The sequence below is a fragment of the Podarcis tiliguerta genome (genome assembly GCF_965153285.1).
Source record: "Podarcis tiliguerta genome assembly, chromosome: 5".
Classification (NCBI taxonomy): domain Eukaryota; kingdom Metazoa; phylum Chordata; class Lepidosauria; order Squamata; family Lacertidae; genus Podarcis; species Podarcis tiliguerta.
Window position 1 is genome coordinate 65,047,920 of NC_139538.1, and position 17,799 is coordinate 65,065,718.

The window sequence follows — 17,799 nt, forward strand, 5'->3', positions numbered from 1 at the left end:
TGAATTTTCTTTCTCCACTATATTTCTCATCACTGTGAGACTAGCACTTATTCAAGAGTTCACATAACGGCAGTAATATATTTTCTCCTTCTGCTCACAGTTGCTTAGATCCACCCCATGTAATGGCAAAAGCAATAATAAATATTTAACTTTTATTTGGGACTTCAAAATATTCAGAGTACTTTACATACATTATCTCATCTCAGAACTCACTATAACAGCTTGAAATACATGCTGGTACTATTATCCTGCAGAGGAGTGGAGACTGAGAGGAAACTGAGAGAATTGTAGCTTGCCTGAAGTCATGTAATTCACAACTGAGGTGAGATTACAACCAGAGATTTCCCAACTCAGACTCTTAGACACTCTGCTGCACTAGCTCTTCACTTGCTTTACCTACAGCTCATTCCTTCTTCACTGTATCTGATCTTTTCCTCTTTTTTAAAACAAAAAAGCATGGTGAATGCTTCCAAGATAGAGGCATTTTGCACCAGATAAAGGTGAGGCTCAGAAAGGACAGTGATAGGTTTTAAACAGGCAATATTGTAATATATCAAGAATAGTTTTATACTTCATTATTCACACCTTATTTCTCTTCATGGTGATAAATTCCAGGGGTGCAGTGCCTACCTATATTTGGTTTCCCTGAGAAGGGAGGTGACTGGAGATGACAGACAGACAATTCTGTCAATTCCAGTTTCTCATTTTTCCAATCTTAAGCTCAGTTCTCAACATTTCTGTGCTTTAAAAGTGCTCATGAAAATTGATCAGCATTTTAGGGCAAATTTCTCCTAAAGTAGACATTATTTTTGTAGGTAATTTTGCCTAATATGCACATTTTTGCAAAACAAATTTCCTTGGTATGCTCTTTTAAGTAACATGCATTTAACGCACACTTTATCCTAGTATATGCATTTATGCACACATTACCTGGCTGGAGAACAGCATTGCAAAATTTGGAGAAATGTTTTGAAAGGTGGCTGTGTTTCAGCTTGCACATTGTTTAGGAAACTGAGAGTTTGGTACATGCATATTTGAATGCAAACTGAATAAATTATCTCCTCCATCCCTACACGAGGCCTATGGTATCTTGTAACAGCTGAGTGAAGGAAAGGTGGATACACACCAAAACTCCAGATTTACTGCCAATATCAGATCTCCAGAAGGAGGCAGTGAGCACCCCAAAATACTACTAGATTACAGAGCCTCTAAAGCTCTCTTTCCCCAGATCTCTCCCAGTTGGACTCATTCTATGACTCAATCTGCAATTCTGTTGTTTATTTTCACAGAGAGACCTAGAATACATCCATGCTTAGCTAGAGGTGGAGAAAGGGGAGGCATGTCCCCTTTCAGGACCACCTAGATATTTCCTAGCTATTCAGAAATTACCGGTACCCACAGACAGGAATCAAGTGCTTGGCCACTTGGCCACCAAACATTAAATAAAATTTGCAGTCACTGTGGGCTCATTAACCTACTGTCCTGCCCAAGCCCTCAGTCTTACATTTATATGCAGTTGAACTGAAATATTTACCAAGCTCCATGGCATTAGGTGAACACTACTTTTGGTTGATCCTCCCTCAGAGGAATGCTCAGCAGAAAAAGAATGGAGCACCTGTTCTTTTCCACAGTAGGTTAAAAGTAGACAGTTATTTCTATTACAAAGGCCGCTTTAATTAAACTGTGGGTGAGCAATATAAATTGGATGGGCATCAGTAATAATTTATGCAGTTCTGCCCTTAACGATCTGCCAGGATGTTCTTGCATATTGGCAGGTAAAATAAACCTATCTATTGCTAAGCTCAATTTCTGCCTTAAAAACCTGGCTTCAGCCACAGTAATTTAATGACAAATCTTACCTGTTATTTCAGTTCATCAGTTGCCTGCCTTTTAAACAATCAATCACTAGTTTAATCTGGTAAATGTAAATACATTTGTCTATCACTAAACTTCAATACACGGACCATTTTGACATAATAAAGGGAGTGCAAAATAATTACAATGTAGTACAATTTAATAAACAAGAGCTACAACATGTTAATGAGTGATACTGAATGTCTTGCCAGAAGCAGCAAAAGGCAGGCCACCTTCTCTCCCCTCCCTACAACCACTGCATTCCCTCTCCCCAAATCTGCTCCCCCCAAAATGTGTTGCACAAGCAGAATGGTACTGTTTGAAGTCACCCCCTTCTTCTTTTCATTTTTGCTTCTGATACTGTTGGAAAACTACATATTACCTTAAAACATGTGGCTGCTGCCAACCTATGTCTTATTCCTACTTCTTCTGATGATATTTAGTTAAAGTAGTGATGGCCCACTAACTTGGATAGCTTGAAAAGAGGATTAGACAAATTAATGGAGGGTAAGGCTACTAGTGGATACTAGTCACAATGTCTATGCTCTGCCTCCAGTGCTGGGGACAGTAAGCCTCTGAATAGCAGTTACTGTGAATCACAGGTGGAGAGACTGCTGTTGTGCTAAGGTCCTACTCGTTGCCTTCCCATAGGCCTTCGGTTGGCCACTGTGAGAACAGGATGCTGGACTAGATGAGCCATTGACCTGATTGGGCTTCCCTTATGTTCTTAAATCTGTCACGTGATAAGATATTGTCACACTCAGCTATTTCCATGCCTCCTACAAGTTGCAGACAACTGAAGTTTGACACAGCTACATAACAGAACCAAAATAGCTGGAGAGAAAAAAAATAAACTTGACTTACGGTCTTAAACTGACAAAGGCTTTCCGGAAAGGTAGCCAGGTCAGTCTGTTGCAGCAAAAGCAAGAGTTTTTAAACTCATGGTTAAAAGACTGGCAGGGATCTTGCAGATATACAACTCAAAGGGTGGAGTGGAATTCTACCTCATTATTAGCTGAGCTGTTTTGTCCCTGAAGCATCTGCTCTGAATAAGAGCAGGCTCCCCAGCTCTAAAAGCAAGCGTGGTAGAGAATAAAGACTTTAATCTCTGTATTGTTCCCCTTTTAAACTAACCCCAAGGCTTTCTGTGTCTGTGAGCAGATGGAGGGCCCAAGGAAGGATACTGCCTTCTACTTTTCCCTCTCCACTCCTCTCACAAGGTCCACTGACTCTACAGAGCAGCAGGCAGAAAGATGCTTGTGTGAGTGGGGTGTTTTAAATGCAGAACAGGTACCAACAAGGACTTATAAACTTTCTTCCACTAATGTTGTATGGTGAACTCCTGCTATTGAGCCCTGCTGCTGCTTAGTGGGGAGATATATGTAGTTCTCATACATGTGAATAAAGTATTCCAGATGTCCTTGAAATAATGCAAATTGCTACACATAATCTTAGGAAGTAGCATAGCTTTTTCATCACATCTCTTCATTTAAAGTGGGGTGGGGAGGGAAAGTGTGTCCCAAGTTGTTAGACTACAACTCCCATCAGTCCTAATTGGCATGGCCAACAGTCAGGGATGATGGGAGCTGTAGTCTAACAACATTGAAGGCAGGATTGCAGGTTCCCCATACTGGCATGAGTAGATAAATAGCTTCTGCTGTGGTGGGAAGGTAAACAGCTTTTCCATGCACTCTGGCTTCAGTTATGGTGTTCCATTGTGCCAGAAGTGGTTTAGTCATGCTGGCCATATGACCCAGAAAGCTGTCTGCCAACAAATGCCAGCTTCTTTGACCTGAAAGTGCAGATGAGTGCCGCACCCCAAAGTCGAGTTTGACTGGACTTAACTAACCAGGAGTCCTTTACCATTTACCTTTACTTTTACCTGTACCCCACATAAATCTATCTAATCTATCTATCTATCTATCTATCTATCTATCTATCTATCATCTATCTATCTATCTATCTATCTATGAAATAGAAACTTTGAAACAGCACGCGCACGCACACACACAGGCACACAGACACACAGACGCACACACGAAATAGAAACTTTAAAACAGCACACATTTCTTAAAAGGCACTAAACAGTAAAGCTGCCTCATTTCAACTTAAAGGTGGTGGTAGGGAAACTAAACACCTTTTTTCGCAATATGATTATCCACCTGAGAAATACTCATCACCTCTATTGCTTAGTTCTTGAGCATGGCAATTGCTCTTTGAGGTGATAAAACAGAAGAGAAGATGCATTCTCTCTGTAAACATCCTATAGCTATAAACAACCTCCTAGTCTACAGCTGACACAACAGCAAAAAGAAGATAGTGATCAAAGGTAACATTTACCGAAGATGAAGTTTCCACTAGGCATCATCTGCCAACTGGCAACACCTTTATCTTTGAGGACTTATTTTTCAGCCATCTATTTGTATCCATGACCATTTTCAGAGTGACACTAGAACAGCCTGGAGGCTTCTTCCACTGAATCTCTGCCAAAGCCTGCTAAAGTTGGGTGTCATATGTAACAGGAGTGATAATTCAAGAAAAGATAATAAACTGTGACAACTACTGTCAGCAGTTGTACAATAAGCAACCGTCAAGCATTATACCTGAGGGGTCATGAGAACTGAGTTGAAATATAAACAGCCACCTTATTTTTTGGGTACTGTAAGAATTAAATATGAGAAAATATGCGACAAAACCCCTCAGTTTTGACTCTCTAGAATATGGGACAACACTGTGATCTACTAGTAGGATACAGCCCCACTGGTGTGAATCAGATTGCATTACTAAGCCGTAAGGTACTAGATTCTCTGTCAGGCCTTTCCGGAATGAAAACACCTGACTGTGACTGTAATAATAATATTTCCCACATGCCATGGCTTTAGTAAGGTATAATGGTTACAAAAATATATTATCTTGTCACACTTTTCTTCTATCCTCTTAGATCTCTTTGTTCTTCTTTTGCTTTCTAAGCTTCTCCTTCACACATTGCTTTGGCTTCCTGAAATTCTCCATTCCACTTCACTGCAATGCTCTTTCTTTCCCCTCAGGTGAGTGTGTCTTATATTATTTATTATGAGTAAGTGCCAGGTGCATTCTCTTAAAGTGACACTCACATGTTGTCGTATCTAGCACTGCACTTTCAAAGCACAGATCCATCTGGATCCACACTTCCAAAAGGCACCCCTTTTTGGTATGTTGCATGGATGGATATCTGCAGTGTGTGAGAGAGAGATGCTTCACCCTATCTCCATGCCACACAGCTTCTCTCTTATTAAAAATAGAAGGAAGCAGTGCTGGGTGGTGAGGAACTTAATGGAGAGAGGATGAGTGGTGTCTTTGGCCCCGCCCACTACTCTCAGTGGCCTACCACCATTGTTTTAAGGTGGACTTCTACCTTTTCCACTTCAAAATTACTGATTTTTGCTTTCTGCCTCAAATTCTTTTCATTTGCGGGCTCAACATTTTAAGTGGGGTAAGATGTTTGTGGTCAACTTCTGTAGAAGTGATAGGTTTCAAGAGTCTTCTTCCCATTCTTCCTCAGGCGCATGTGCCCAGCAGGAATTCTCAAATGCAAGGGTTACTGCAGTGACTGTAGAATCCATCCATTGCAGCTGCTGGTAGAAACATGCCCTTGAAGATGGATTTCACCCCAAAACATGGCAGGCCTGGAATGAACCATATTTCTAGCACCTAAAGTTTGTTCTTCTCTTTTGCCTGTCAGTGGTGCCATCTCCGCCTTATGCTGTTGTTGTTTCTCTTCTTCCAATTACCAACTCTAGATGAATTATAAGCACGTCAAGATTTGTCTTCTGATCTTGTCTGGAAGATCATTAGCATTTAGGTACATCCATCATTCATATATATATATATATATATATATATATATATATATGAAGCAGCTATTTATATATGATAAGGAGAACTCTTGTGTCATACACTTTTGACAGCTTCTGTAAAGACACATCAAGAATGGAACTTGGCTCATATGATGATAAACTCTGCCAATCATTCAACACACCATATATGAATTTCTAAAATAGGTGGGGTGGGACGCGGGTGGCGCTGTGGGTAAAAGCCTCAGCGCCTAGGGCTTGCCGATCGAAAGGTCAGCGGTTCAAATCCCCGTGGCGGGGTGCACTCATGTTGTTCGGTCCCAGCGCCTGCCAACCTAGCAGTTTGAAAGCACTCCCAGGTGCAAGTAGATAAATAGGGACCGCTTACTAGCGGGAAGGTAAACAGCGTTTCCGTGTGCGGCTCTGGCGAGCCAGAGCAGCGATGTCACGCTGGCCACGTGACCCGGAAGTGTCTCCGGACAGCGCTGGCCCATGGCCTCTTGAGTGAGATGGGTGCACAACCCTAGAGTCTGTCAAGACTGGCCCGTACGGGCAGGGGTACCTTTACCTTTACCTTAAAATAGGTGGGGAAATGAAAGAAAGTGAAACAGGGCTGGTGGACGGTTCACAAACATCACATCATCTTTAAAGTATTTACATGCTTCATAGTTGCCAATAATATTGCATTCATCTTGACTCTGGTGAATGAAGAAATGAAAGTGACAAACACCCCATGGACCCAACAAGTGTTTGTTTAAGGGAGCCATACTTTATAATCAATATGTACTGATTTTTAACATTGAGCCTCTGGGAATAAATAGCCTCAAAAAGCCATGTTCACAGTCTGAAACAGTACTGGAAAACAAAAGGTAGCAGAACAATGGAAATTATAAAACAAAAAATAGAACCATAAAATGCATATAGATGTTGCTGTTATCATTTTACTGATAAAGAGGTATTGGAATTAAAATGGAAAAGGAAAAGAAATATTGAAGCTGAGAGATTTTTCCCTACTAAAAGTGCAGAGCTGAGGCTGTTTTGGCAGACAGCCACTGACTGAAAGAAAACTGTTATTGTTTTACTTTCTAAAACTGGCTGAATAAGGAAAAAAAATACTTCAAAATAGCGCTTTACTTAATTAAAATATGTTTCTGATAATAGAGATTATATATATATATATATATGGCCTTCCATTTTCTAAGCTCTGTGGGTTGGAGGAATCTTAAGCTATTTAACCACTGGGGCCTTTCAGGACACCCAAGGAAATAACACAGACTTTCTTTGCTATGGAAGAGCTAGCAGCTGTGTGCGATGAGTGATATTTTCTGTGAATGCTAATTTTAATAAGAGGTGCACTCGCTCACATCAGTCTTTGGGATCATTTTTGGCATACTGCCTATGAAAATGAGAAACATTACAAGGATATGCCCTGAAGCAAAAACATAAAATGGAATCAATAACATTCAAGTTGTCTTCATCACAAAATTTATTTTAATTGCCCTGCAATTCATTATTATTTGGAAGTCTGATTAGCCAAGTGTTTTGATGTTCTCAGAAGACATGTTGCCGTGACTCCCAGTATTTTGGTTCATGGTTATTATGGCTCAGAGACAAATGGGAAGGCTGGATTAATTCAAACAATTGCTTATGAGACATGCTGTGCCCCTTAGAGTTTTCCCCTACATCCCTATCCAACTAGCAGCATATCTTATGATGGAAACATCATTGCTCTGAAATGGAGCAATCTTTTTTGCCACTTTTCAGGGACCTACAAAACTGCCATGTACTGAGACAGGCCACCAGTCCCCATCTACCTCAGCATTATCTACTGGCAGCAACTGTCCAGAGCTTCAGCCAAAGGTCTTCTCCAGCCCCACTTAAAGATGTCCTCTCCTAGTGAACTGTGGCCCCTTCAGTTAATTGCATGATGTCCTTATAATGGAGCAATAGTCCACCATGTTAGTAGCTATCCCATTCTGCCATAAAAAATGTATAATTCCAAGATTTGATTACAGTTCACTTCTGTAGTCTGGAAGGCAGATGTGGCATTACAAAACATTTCATATCACAACTTGCGACTTGTATTTAAAATACACCAAAAGAAGAAGAAAAACCACACAGAAAACTGTGTCTGCAGAGAGGTAAATGTTTTCAGAAAAGCAGAAATGTGCATTATTTCCTCTGTCTAACCTGCGGCCCTTCAGATGCTGCTAGACTACAACACCCATCATCTCTGACCAGTGGTCATGCTGATTGTAGCCGACTGGAGTTTAGAGTCCAGTAATATATTGAGGGCTATGCATTCTACCCCACTGCTGTAGAAGAACAGAGTAAGCCCATCCAACCAAATTAAAACTTGAAGATGATCTCCTTGTTCTATTACTTAAATCCATTAACTTTAATTAATTGGGATGAAGCAAGTAGATATTCATAAATTAAATGGCCATAAATTTTAATCAATTTAAGATACCAATTAATGTATTGTTCTTATTTAGCTTCATGAACATTTAATTATGCTTATTGAAAAGTTTAAAAGACTTCCATTCTTTGCTGACTGCATACCAGGAGACACTCTTTCATAAAGTATTCATGCAGAACTTATTGCTATATTATTTGACCAAATCTTCCAGTTTTAATTATGATTCACACTTTTCATTTAAATACTTGTTTCTTGTACTAAGAAACTTTTAGAAAAGTTGCTAACTCAAGATTGCGTCAGGTTTCAGAAGCTGAGTGTAAATTGGTACAGGAGAATGTATGAAACACATAAGTGTTTCCTTTAAAATGAAAGATAGGAAACAGAATATTGTGTGTGTGTGTGTGTGTGCGCGCGCACACACACACACACTTTGTTCATATATACTGTGCAGGATTTTCCTCAGAGAGAAACACAATATTACATTTTTTTAAAAAGTAAGCACGACCCATCCTTTATGTGTAGTGGAGTCTGGTCCATTAGTATGGATACGACACTGCCCCACCAACTACAGCTCTCAGCTCAGCCACACCCCATCCACCTTCTTAATTACAACCAGACAAGAGGATGAAGCTGTCAGCCTCTTTAGTCTCAGCATTAGCCTTGTAGAACTAAGCAAGGAAGAGGATGAGGGCAAAGGGGCTCTGGCTCCACCTACTGTTGGCCTCCCTGCCTTCCAACCTACCAACCCTAATGGGTAGCAGCCACCACTGCTTATGTATATAGCTGTATAGCCTTTTATTGGCCATATGCTACTACAACTCCATGGAAGAGAGGCATTCTGTGTCACCCTGATGATAGTAGTGGGGATGGTCTTACCAAACTGTGTTGAATCTTCAGAAAGACTGACATGTGGAGGAGGCTGGGCAGAGATGAAATGTTTGGCAGTGCAGAAGCCACCCTACATCCTGCAACCAGCAAGCCATCCAGAGAGCTGCTGGCGATGCACCAGGACAGCAGTATTCAGTCATTACATTTTCAAACAACACACGGCATATTGTTAGCACACAGTAAGAGCCAAATAAGTAAGAGTCCTAGATATTCTTACAGTAGAATTAAGTTGTAGTGGCTTGAGGCTCTCTTTGTACTACTATATCTGAAACTGCTAGGCAAATTTAGCACATGAAGGAATTAACTAACAATGTAAGAAAAGTGGCAGATTAATTCTTAAGGTAATGTGTGCAGCATCAGTGGTGGGGGAGGTGATGAGGGGGAGAGCAAGATGACTTTTTGCTCAAATATCCAAATGCACAAAGAAATAATAAAAAAGGTGAAAGTAACTTGCTTTTGGATGGCACAGGTAAATTGGAGCGGACCACTTGTAGTGAGTCTGCTTGCACACGAAGTAAATAGCTTTTCACAGTTTCATAATCCAGTGGGTTTTTGACGGAGATGACACCTGTTCTGTTATTAATAGCAAACACATCTGGAATGCAGCAAAGAAAGGAAAAATTAGTGACATTTGTTCCCTCCCCTCTCCCTTAAAAGTACTTTTTATTCATGTATCGTACTAGACCACCTGGGACAGTATTACTTACCGTCTTCATTTCCTGAAACAATGGAATAGATAATCGTCTGATTCAAAGCAGCAGCAGTTACAACAACAACGTGAGTTCCTTTGGGTGCACCTTCACTCACAGGAGGGGGCCTGCAAAATTGGGCAAAACAGATTGCTCTTTCTTATTGTCACGTTCTCAGTGCTCTACTGAAATAATATATACAAGATTTTTCTCCTTGTCTGGCAGACAAGAAGAACCTGGAAGCTCTGTATGACTAGGATCATGTAATTCCAGCTGTTGCCTGACATGAAATAAGGAAAAAAAATAAGCATACAGAATAAAGCAACAATAATGGCTTGAATCACACACTAGTGGCGTGATTGCTGCTTAAATTTGCTGCTACAAGTGAATATGTAAACATTTCAATCCCTTTCCCACATGGGTCTGCCTGATTGCTTGTGGAAGGAATTCCAATATTCTCACAGCCATATAAGATCCCCCCCCAGCCTTATTGCAGAAAATGTTGGTGGGCAATCTATGCCATTGATTAAACGTTTTAAGCACATCTATGATTACTCCTGTCCTCTGCACAAAAGATTTCTGCACAAAAGAGGCTGGATAAACTTGCCGAAAGAAGTAAGCTCAGGACTAAGGCTGAGCTAGAAAGAATAATGTAGTTGCTAGTTATTGTCTTTGCTGAAGAAAAAGGGCCATGCAATGGAGACGCACGCCCTGAGAAGCTTCTCTCTAAAATGTCTCTGCTGTCAAGCAGCCGTCACAAATAAATGTGCTTGGCAATAAAATGCTGTTCCCTGCACCTTTGAACATGAAGCCATTATTCAGTTAGATCAGTTTGAAAGGAAAGGAAAATGCTGAAATCAATTTATGTTTCTCCACCATTTTGCAGGACATCGTAGGCCTAAGGGCTATATGAATCTTTTCAAATCAGGTCAAATATGAGCCTTGATCATTCTGTAAATGTCCATGGCAAGCATGGATGGATTATCCCATTGCCCTTGTTCGATGCATCTTAGAACCGATTTTCATTTTACTTTTTATACTCTGATCGTACATCTGATGACAATATGTATGCATATCCAGAATGTAGGGTGTGTGCATGCAAATATGAAATTAGAAACAATTATGGGAAAGACTGGATTTTTAAAAATAGACACACACCTAATTCTGCATGTATTTGTCTATGCAGGCTATATACAGGGAAACCCACATCTTCTGTATTTAGTTATCTATTCATACCAAAATACAAAGTATAAAGAGAGAATTGGCTCTAAGATAACTCCAGTACTCTAACTCAGCTTCAGTATGTTGGGATGAAATTTCACCATATGCTGATATACTTGCACAGGAAGGATAGATAGAGAGGAACCTTCCTAGACTGTCTTTCTAGACTGAAGCTATTGATCTTCCCTTAGACCAATACTCTCGGAATTGTTGGCCTCATTTCCTTCTTCATCCTTTCCTTGGGAGAGGAGACAACTTTGTGTGTGTCTCTTGCTGAGATGAAAGAGCATGCATGGCTCTTCACATCTCCACCTTAGTTAGAACAAGGATCTTTGCTTTCAAGTATGTACTTCCTGCAATAAACACAGCCTTTTATTTTCTTAAGAGCAGAGTCTCTGTGTGATTATATCCAGGATAAAGTGTGCTCCTCCAGGGATCCATTCTGCTTCCGTAAGCATGTTAACACCAACTCAGTCATCCTTCCTCTGAATATTGCGCTTCTGCTGGTGTGTTTGCACCTTGCTAGCCTCTGCCTAATACCCCTCTACCTCCTGGTAAGCAGGAGCCATGCAAAGCAAACAGAGGTCAAGTGAATAACCTGCAGTGTAACCTTTTTTCATAGGGTATTTGCTCTATCCCCATTGATTGACTGGGTTGCCCTTTTGTATCCTTGCTTGCCATGCACACAAATAATGTGTGAAAAGAGCTACAGCCTTTGCTAGCAGTGCACCTAAAAAAGGTATTTAAAAAGTGAAATTTTCACATTTGAATTCCAGGTTGGAGTGACATGCTTTTCATTAAAGAACAGTAGAAATGTTTGCTACTTAATGCTTAGTAAGATATTTGGAAATGCAGAGCCACAGAATTATTTTGTGACTGATTTTCCCATATAGAAGCATTTGGGCTGCAGTTGGGTGCAGCCTGAAATCTGATAGCAGACACTATAGTGAAGTTATGGATGACAGGATAAGAATCATAAATTTAATTGTAATCCAACAGATTGAACTGGTTTTCAATTAAACTTTTTTCATTTATCTGGCTTCTGCATTGGTCTGCATGACACCAAAATTCAAGTAATGATAACAATACGTTATTGATGTAATTGGTGAGCAAGGTACATTTGACAAACTCAAATACAGTACAAACAATTTTCTACCTTGTTATTTTCAAGACCTGCAGGCTAGATTCTTTCCATGTCCACTTTTCTAAGATGAAGTCTTTAAAAATTCAAAATGGATTTTTGGGGAGTGCGTGTAAAAACCCTTCTTTTGATCCTAACCTGTTTTTAGCACTTTCTTTTTTTAGTAACATCTCTGTAACTCCTGTTCTGACATTGCTGAATTCTATGGATTGAGAAATCAATATCAATTAGGAAGGTGCTTTTGCATTCAATATGGAGAATTTGAAGGAAGTGAATAGAGAAACACCAAAATTCATGTTCTTTGTAACCTTATAGTAATTGTGCCTTATCGATTTAACTTCCTTGAGTTAACTAATGCAATCAGGTTCAAAGAACAATACATCACTTCAATGAAAACATACTGTTAGTCCCTTAAGAAACTTTTGTCGAAACATATGGAACTGAATGGGTAAAAAGGATAAAAGCTAATATGTGGCTGTGTTTGTCCTGTGTACTTTAGCTCAAGTACTTTTCCTGTTTCTGTAAAGGTCAATTATTAAGCTAGAATCTTGCATTAATTGCACAGAGGGGCTCAATTTCTACAAAGGGGCAGTGGGCCTGTGCAGGTGGCTCTGCTCCTGAGGTTGCCCAGCTCCTCAGCATCGCTATGATGGGTCTACCCTCTTCTTCCCCAAGGGGAGGCATTGTGAGCGGGTCTCGCATCCCCCAGCCAATCAGGCTGGCTGGGGGGCGTGGTTTGCTGCTCTTAAGCAAACACAGGACCGTGGCTCAGCCTGTTTGTTTCCTGCATGCATGGATCTCCCTTCCTCCCTCCCTCCCTCTATTCTTGTGCATTCAACACCTGACCTTGCTATGGACCTCGGTTGGTCACCTGTTGAAGGGGCCTGGTAGAATTTTTTTCCACTTCGCAGATTGGCACCAGCCACTTGGTTTTTTTTGCCTACCTCGTAGCAAATTGCCACAACTTTGTAAGGTTTGGTGGTTAGGCATTGGAAAATGCATTGTGTGTTGGAGGGGAGGTTGTAGCCATCACCTAGCCCTCCCCTTGAAGGGTATTCCGTTAAAGGAATCTGGTGGTCATGGTTCCTGAGCGAAGCCCAGGTGGTGGCTAGGGCCATGGCCCGACCCTCCAGGGACTCTAGGGGAGAATTTCCAGTTGATTTCCACCAACAGGTTCCCCCTACAGGTTGTTAATCCTTGTGTGACTTCCTGCAGGATGGACAGGCATCAAGTATAGTCTGTTCGGATCCAGTGCCTAGGCCCTAAGCCAATACTACTCACATTCTATAAACAATAAAGTTGTGGCCATTTTTCGCCCATTAACCTAAAATACTGGTGTCCATGTGTCTTATTTCATCATAAAGTGGGGGACAGGGCCTCGACTCACAAACATGTCTTGGCCTTCTTAAGAATATATTTGCTTTTTTTAAAAAAAAAAGTGGTAGTAGTAACCTGTCTCCTTCAGTCATAGTCCCCTTCCAACCCCCCTAAGTATGAAGAATGTGTACATTATAACACACTGTCATGTCTCATGCCCAACATATGCCAACAGAGGCTCTTATGTGTAACAGAAGATCTTTATCTAGGCATATATAGGCTTGGCAACGGACACAGTTCAGGAGTCACAATTTGGAAATTCAGGCATCAACCAAGATGTTCAGAACTGGATGGAAACAACAAAGTTGTCCCAACAGTTTCCACACCCTGCCCATCAAGCTCTTAAATAACAGACTTTGCAGGAATGTTAGGAGTACAAATGTGTACTCCTCTGAGGTGGGTGCTATTTGAAGCTGGATGTTGTATTTGGCAATGAATGCATGTGATCTGCTGGTCACAGGTATGGAGACAGGATATGTGTAATTTCAAGCATTTCCCACTTATCAGAAGATTGTAAATTGGGGACACACAAGCACAGAGGAGGAACAGACTTCTCTCCTGCGGTCTAGGGCTTTGGATATTCCTTTCCTAGTGTGGTAAAGATCCACACTGCAGTGACTTCCATTCATGAATCTAAGAAGAAAAGTGGTCCTAATGTTCCCTCTCTGTTCCATTGAGCACCAGAGAATAAAATCATTCTGTTTTAGAGCTCTGTAAAGTTTAGCTGACATATTTTAATTTATAGCATTTCACCTTTGCATGCCTTTGTGCTTGTGTGTGCTGTACCACGTCAGTAAAACATCTGCAATAGGCTGAGCTGCCAACATTCACTGCTTCCAGAAGGCCAATTTAAATTGTTTCTTTTTCTTCTGTGCAATATTATTTGCAAGGTATGTTCAGTGGGATTGTGTGTCTTTTTCTATGCCCCCTCCTTACATTTGTCATATTGGTTCATGAAGTTTTGACCTTTCGGTGATATTTACCTCAAAAAAAAGATGACAAGGGAGTTTAGGTATTATTACAATGAACCACTGACATGGCCTATTATCCTTAAAGATAAATGTCAAACTTCATTCTGATGGACTTAATGTCATCAGGTGCAATGCATCCTTGTGTAGTCCTTGCAAGGATTCAAAATGAAAGCTAGAAGTCAATATTTTTGTCAGGAATTCTTCAGAATCAAAAGAATAGGGGTTCAAACTCCACTCTTCAAATAGCTCTTTAACAATCAAGTATTACAGCATAGTTGCCAAGATGAATTAGATATGGAAAGGTTATTCTGTACGCCGAAAGACAGTGAAAAGGTGGGATGTGCTGCTAAATAAATAAATAAGAAAAGAAAGAAAGAAAAATGAAGGTGTAAGAATTCTTAAATTTTTATGATAAATTTATACTACAGTGGACACTCAGGTTGCAAACGTGATCTGTGTGGGATGCACGTTTGCAACCCGCAGCGTTCACAACCTGCGTCTGCACGTGTTGCGTGCACGCACATGTTGCGATCTGGCGCTTCTGAGCATGCGCAAAGCGCGATTTAGCTTCTGCGCATGCACAACCGCTGAAACCCAGAAGTAACCCCTTCCGGTACTTCCGGATTGCGGCAGTCCGTAACCCGAAAAAACGCAACCTGAAGCGGCTATAAACAGAGGTATGACTGTATTTGTTAAAAATGATTTTGCTGGGGGATGTTTGCCATTAAGAATTTATTTAGCAGCCCCTTCATTTCTTTTGATAATAGTAAGAGCTGAAAAAACTTTTTTTAAACTTCTTTGTGAAGGTCAGAAGAAAGTCTTCCTTTACTGTAGCAGTTGATGCAGAATCTTGCTATGATTACATGCCTCATGTCTTCTGTATTAAACTCCCTTAGGGAGGTGTCCTGAGATTCAGTTATTTGACTTTGAAAGAAGGAGGAGAAAAGAAGTATTATTGTACAGAATCCTCTAAGGAAGAATACTTTGATTTGTTGTGCCTTTTTGAGCATTCTAAAGAGAAAGTCCTGCTAGTGAAAATGCTTTGGTTTGTGAGAGCAAAAGATGTTCTTGGGATCATTATACTGAAGTGGGGCCCATACAGAAAATGAACAGGAAAGAGATGAAATGGCTGGAAAGATATTGGCTTGGTTCTCACACAGTGCTAAGCCGTGGTTTGTTGAACTATGAGTTAACCATGAGTTGTATCACAGATAAATCAAGCAAACCATGGTTTGTTTCTCAAAACTTTGGTTTGTTTCCCCGCTGTGTCTGTGGTGGGATGGCCATATAAATGATGATTAAGTAAGGGTGTGGGGTTCAAACATAACACAATCCACAGTTAAGCAAGGATCATGGTTTCTTGGTAATAAATAAGAAAGCATAGTTAAGCTGTTGGGTTAATAGATAACATTAGTGTTTTTCTTGAACTACCGTGGTACTTATCCAGGGGAAACCTTAACCAGCAAGAGAAAAATACATGCGCTCTCTTAGGATACTGACATCAAGGCTACCTTTATACATAGGCAAGACAAGCGTCTAGTATTTACAAAACCATCTTCTTTAGAAAGCATGGATTGCTGTCTGGCTGCTACAGAAAAATAGTTCCCAGCCATTACTTTTCATATTTTTGGCTGCCATGTAAAGTCAAGCTGACAATGTTTACTGCATTTTTTTAGCTGTGGTGTGAACACAGCTTCATAGTTTATACCACAGTTGTACACGCAGGCAAGATGAATGGTGAAATAACAATTTGCTTCCCAGGCTAAGGAAGTCAATCCTGTCCACCCCATTGTGTGTCGAGTAGGTTGATTAGCTTTAAAATATTGTTTAAATAGGCACATACACGCTTCTGTGTATAAACACTCACACTTCACATTGGAGAAGGAAATTTAGTAAGATTTCAAACTGTTTACAAAACTACACAGACAGAACTGACAGCAGAACACACACACAGAAACACACACACACACACACTTTAAGGATAGTAAAAGCAAAGTGCTTCTCTCCTTTTGAAAGGTTAACATCTGTCTTCACTCAAACTGTCTCCTTAACTGTTATGTACAACTAATTTCTCAGTCACAGTTTTCTCTTACCCTATATGGCACATGCCTGGAAATAGGAACAGAGCAGAGAGGTGAACATTCTGGTCAGTCAAGATCATTCTTGTGAATTAGAAATCTGTGCACTGGATCATGCTTATAGAAAGAAAGGTCATGTTGCAACAACATCAACTGAACACTGTGACCTTTGGTATTTCACTTTTTCTGCAAGAAATAAAGCCCCTAACAGAAAGTTAGTGTTCCTTAACAACAGACCAATTTCCCAAAATGGAGCCTAGGGTTTACTTTGCTGTTTCAATGCATTTGAAAGATGTGACTATTTTCCTTTACTTGACATAAAATGCTTGAACACCTGTTAAATGTGTCCACAGGCAATACTTAATAGCTATTGATTGCACTCTTTAGCTAGCAATTTATTGCCTACAATTGCAGTCCATGGCTATTAACTATGACTTTCTAGTTGTGTAAGAGGACAAGATATGCATTAATTAACAAAAATCCAAGGTACCTTTGATCTCTTACTTTTTAAAAAAGGGTAATTAATCACAAGAGGATGCCATTTCTAAACACACACACGCACACAACCAGATATTAATTTGATTATTTCTGCTTTAGGTTTAATTTCACATCTGGCCTTTGCACATTTTATAATGCTAGAAAGAGTTAGAAGAACTTCTACGCTCCTTTCCCCCAGAAATATTCCATTTTCTTAACTTCAAATTAATTTTGCACATGTACAGATTACAGTCACAGCGATGCTAAAAACATGCCATTGTCAAATTCTGAATGAATCCATAAGCAGCAGAGCACATCGTTTAATGAACTCATCTTCTTTGTTAAAGCACCCAATTATCCAAATGCTGTACATAGCCTGCTGATGTGTCCATGCCTACCAGTTCCTGTGTAAATTGTGTAACTTATTTGCCTGTGATTCACATAGCTAGAATCACAGGCAAATAAGTGTCCAATGCCATACAAGCCAGGCAGGTATATGAAAAATGGATCAATGGAAAAGCAGCTATATTCAGAATTAACAATACAGCACAATAGGAATCTTTCTTATAATTCCCTGCAACCTAGCATAACAACTCTACTCCTCACATGCTTTAGCTTCAATCAACAAATCATTTTATTTCTCTGCTTGCTCTGACACATCCTATTAACTATCCCAGCATTCTGTCCCTCTCGTTGCATAATTGTTCTGGTTATGCTTTGTTCTAGATGTTTTGAGCATAACATACATGGCAAAGTGGTATATAAACGAAGTGGCTATGAAAATAATGCCATTACATTTTTGAATGTTTTCATGGTAAATAAGAGAACAATGCAATCACTTCAGTTTAGCA

The 17,799-nt window shown here is 40.1% G+C and overlaps 1 protein-coding gene across 24 annotated transcripts in view; it reads right to left on the minus strand.

The window, feature by feature from the left end:
• The window catches only part of PCDH15 (protocadherin related 15), a 609,044-nt gene that overhangs the window by 72,318 nt on the left and 518,927 nt on the right, over positions 1-17,799 (minus strand). For all 24 annotated transcript variants that reach the window (XM_083441352.1, XM_083441358.1, XM_083441371.1 and 21 more), the window contains 2 exons: positions 9,702-9,811; positions 9,449-9,589 (listed from right to left, as the gene is read on the minus strand). In XM_083441352.1, coding sequence (XP_083297478.1) covers positions 9,449-9,589; positions 9,702-9,811 — 251 coding nt within the window. The remainder of the gene's footprint in view (positions 1-9,448; positions 9,590-9,701; positions 9,812-17,799) is intronic.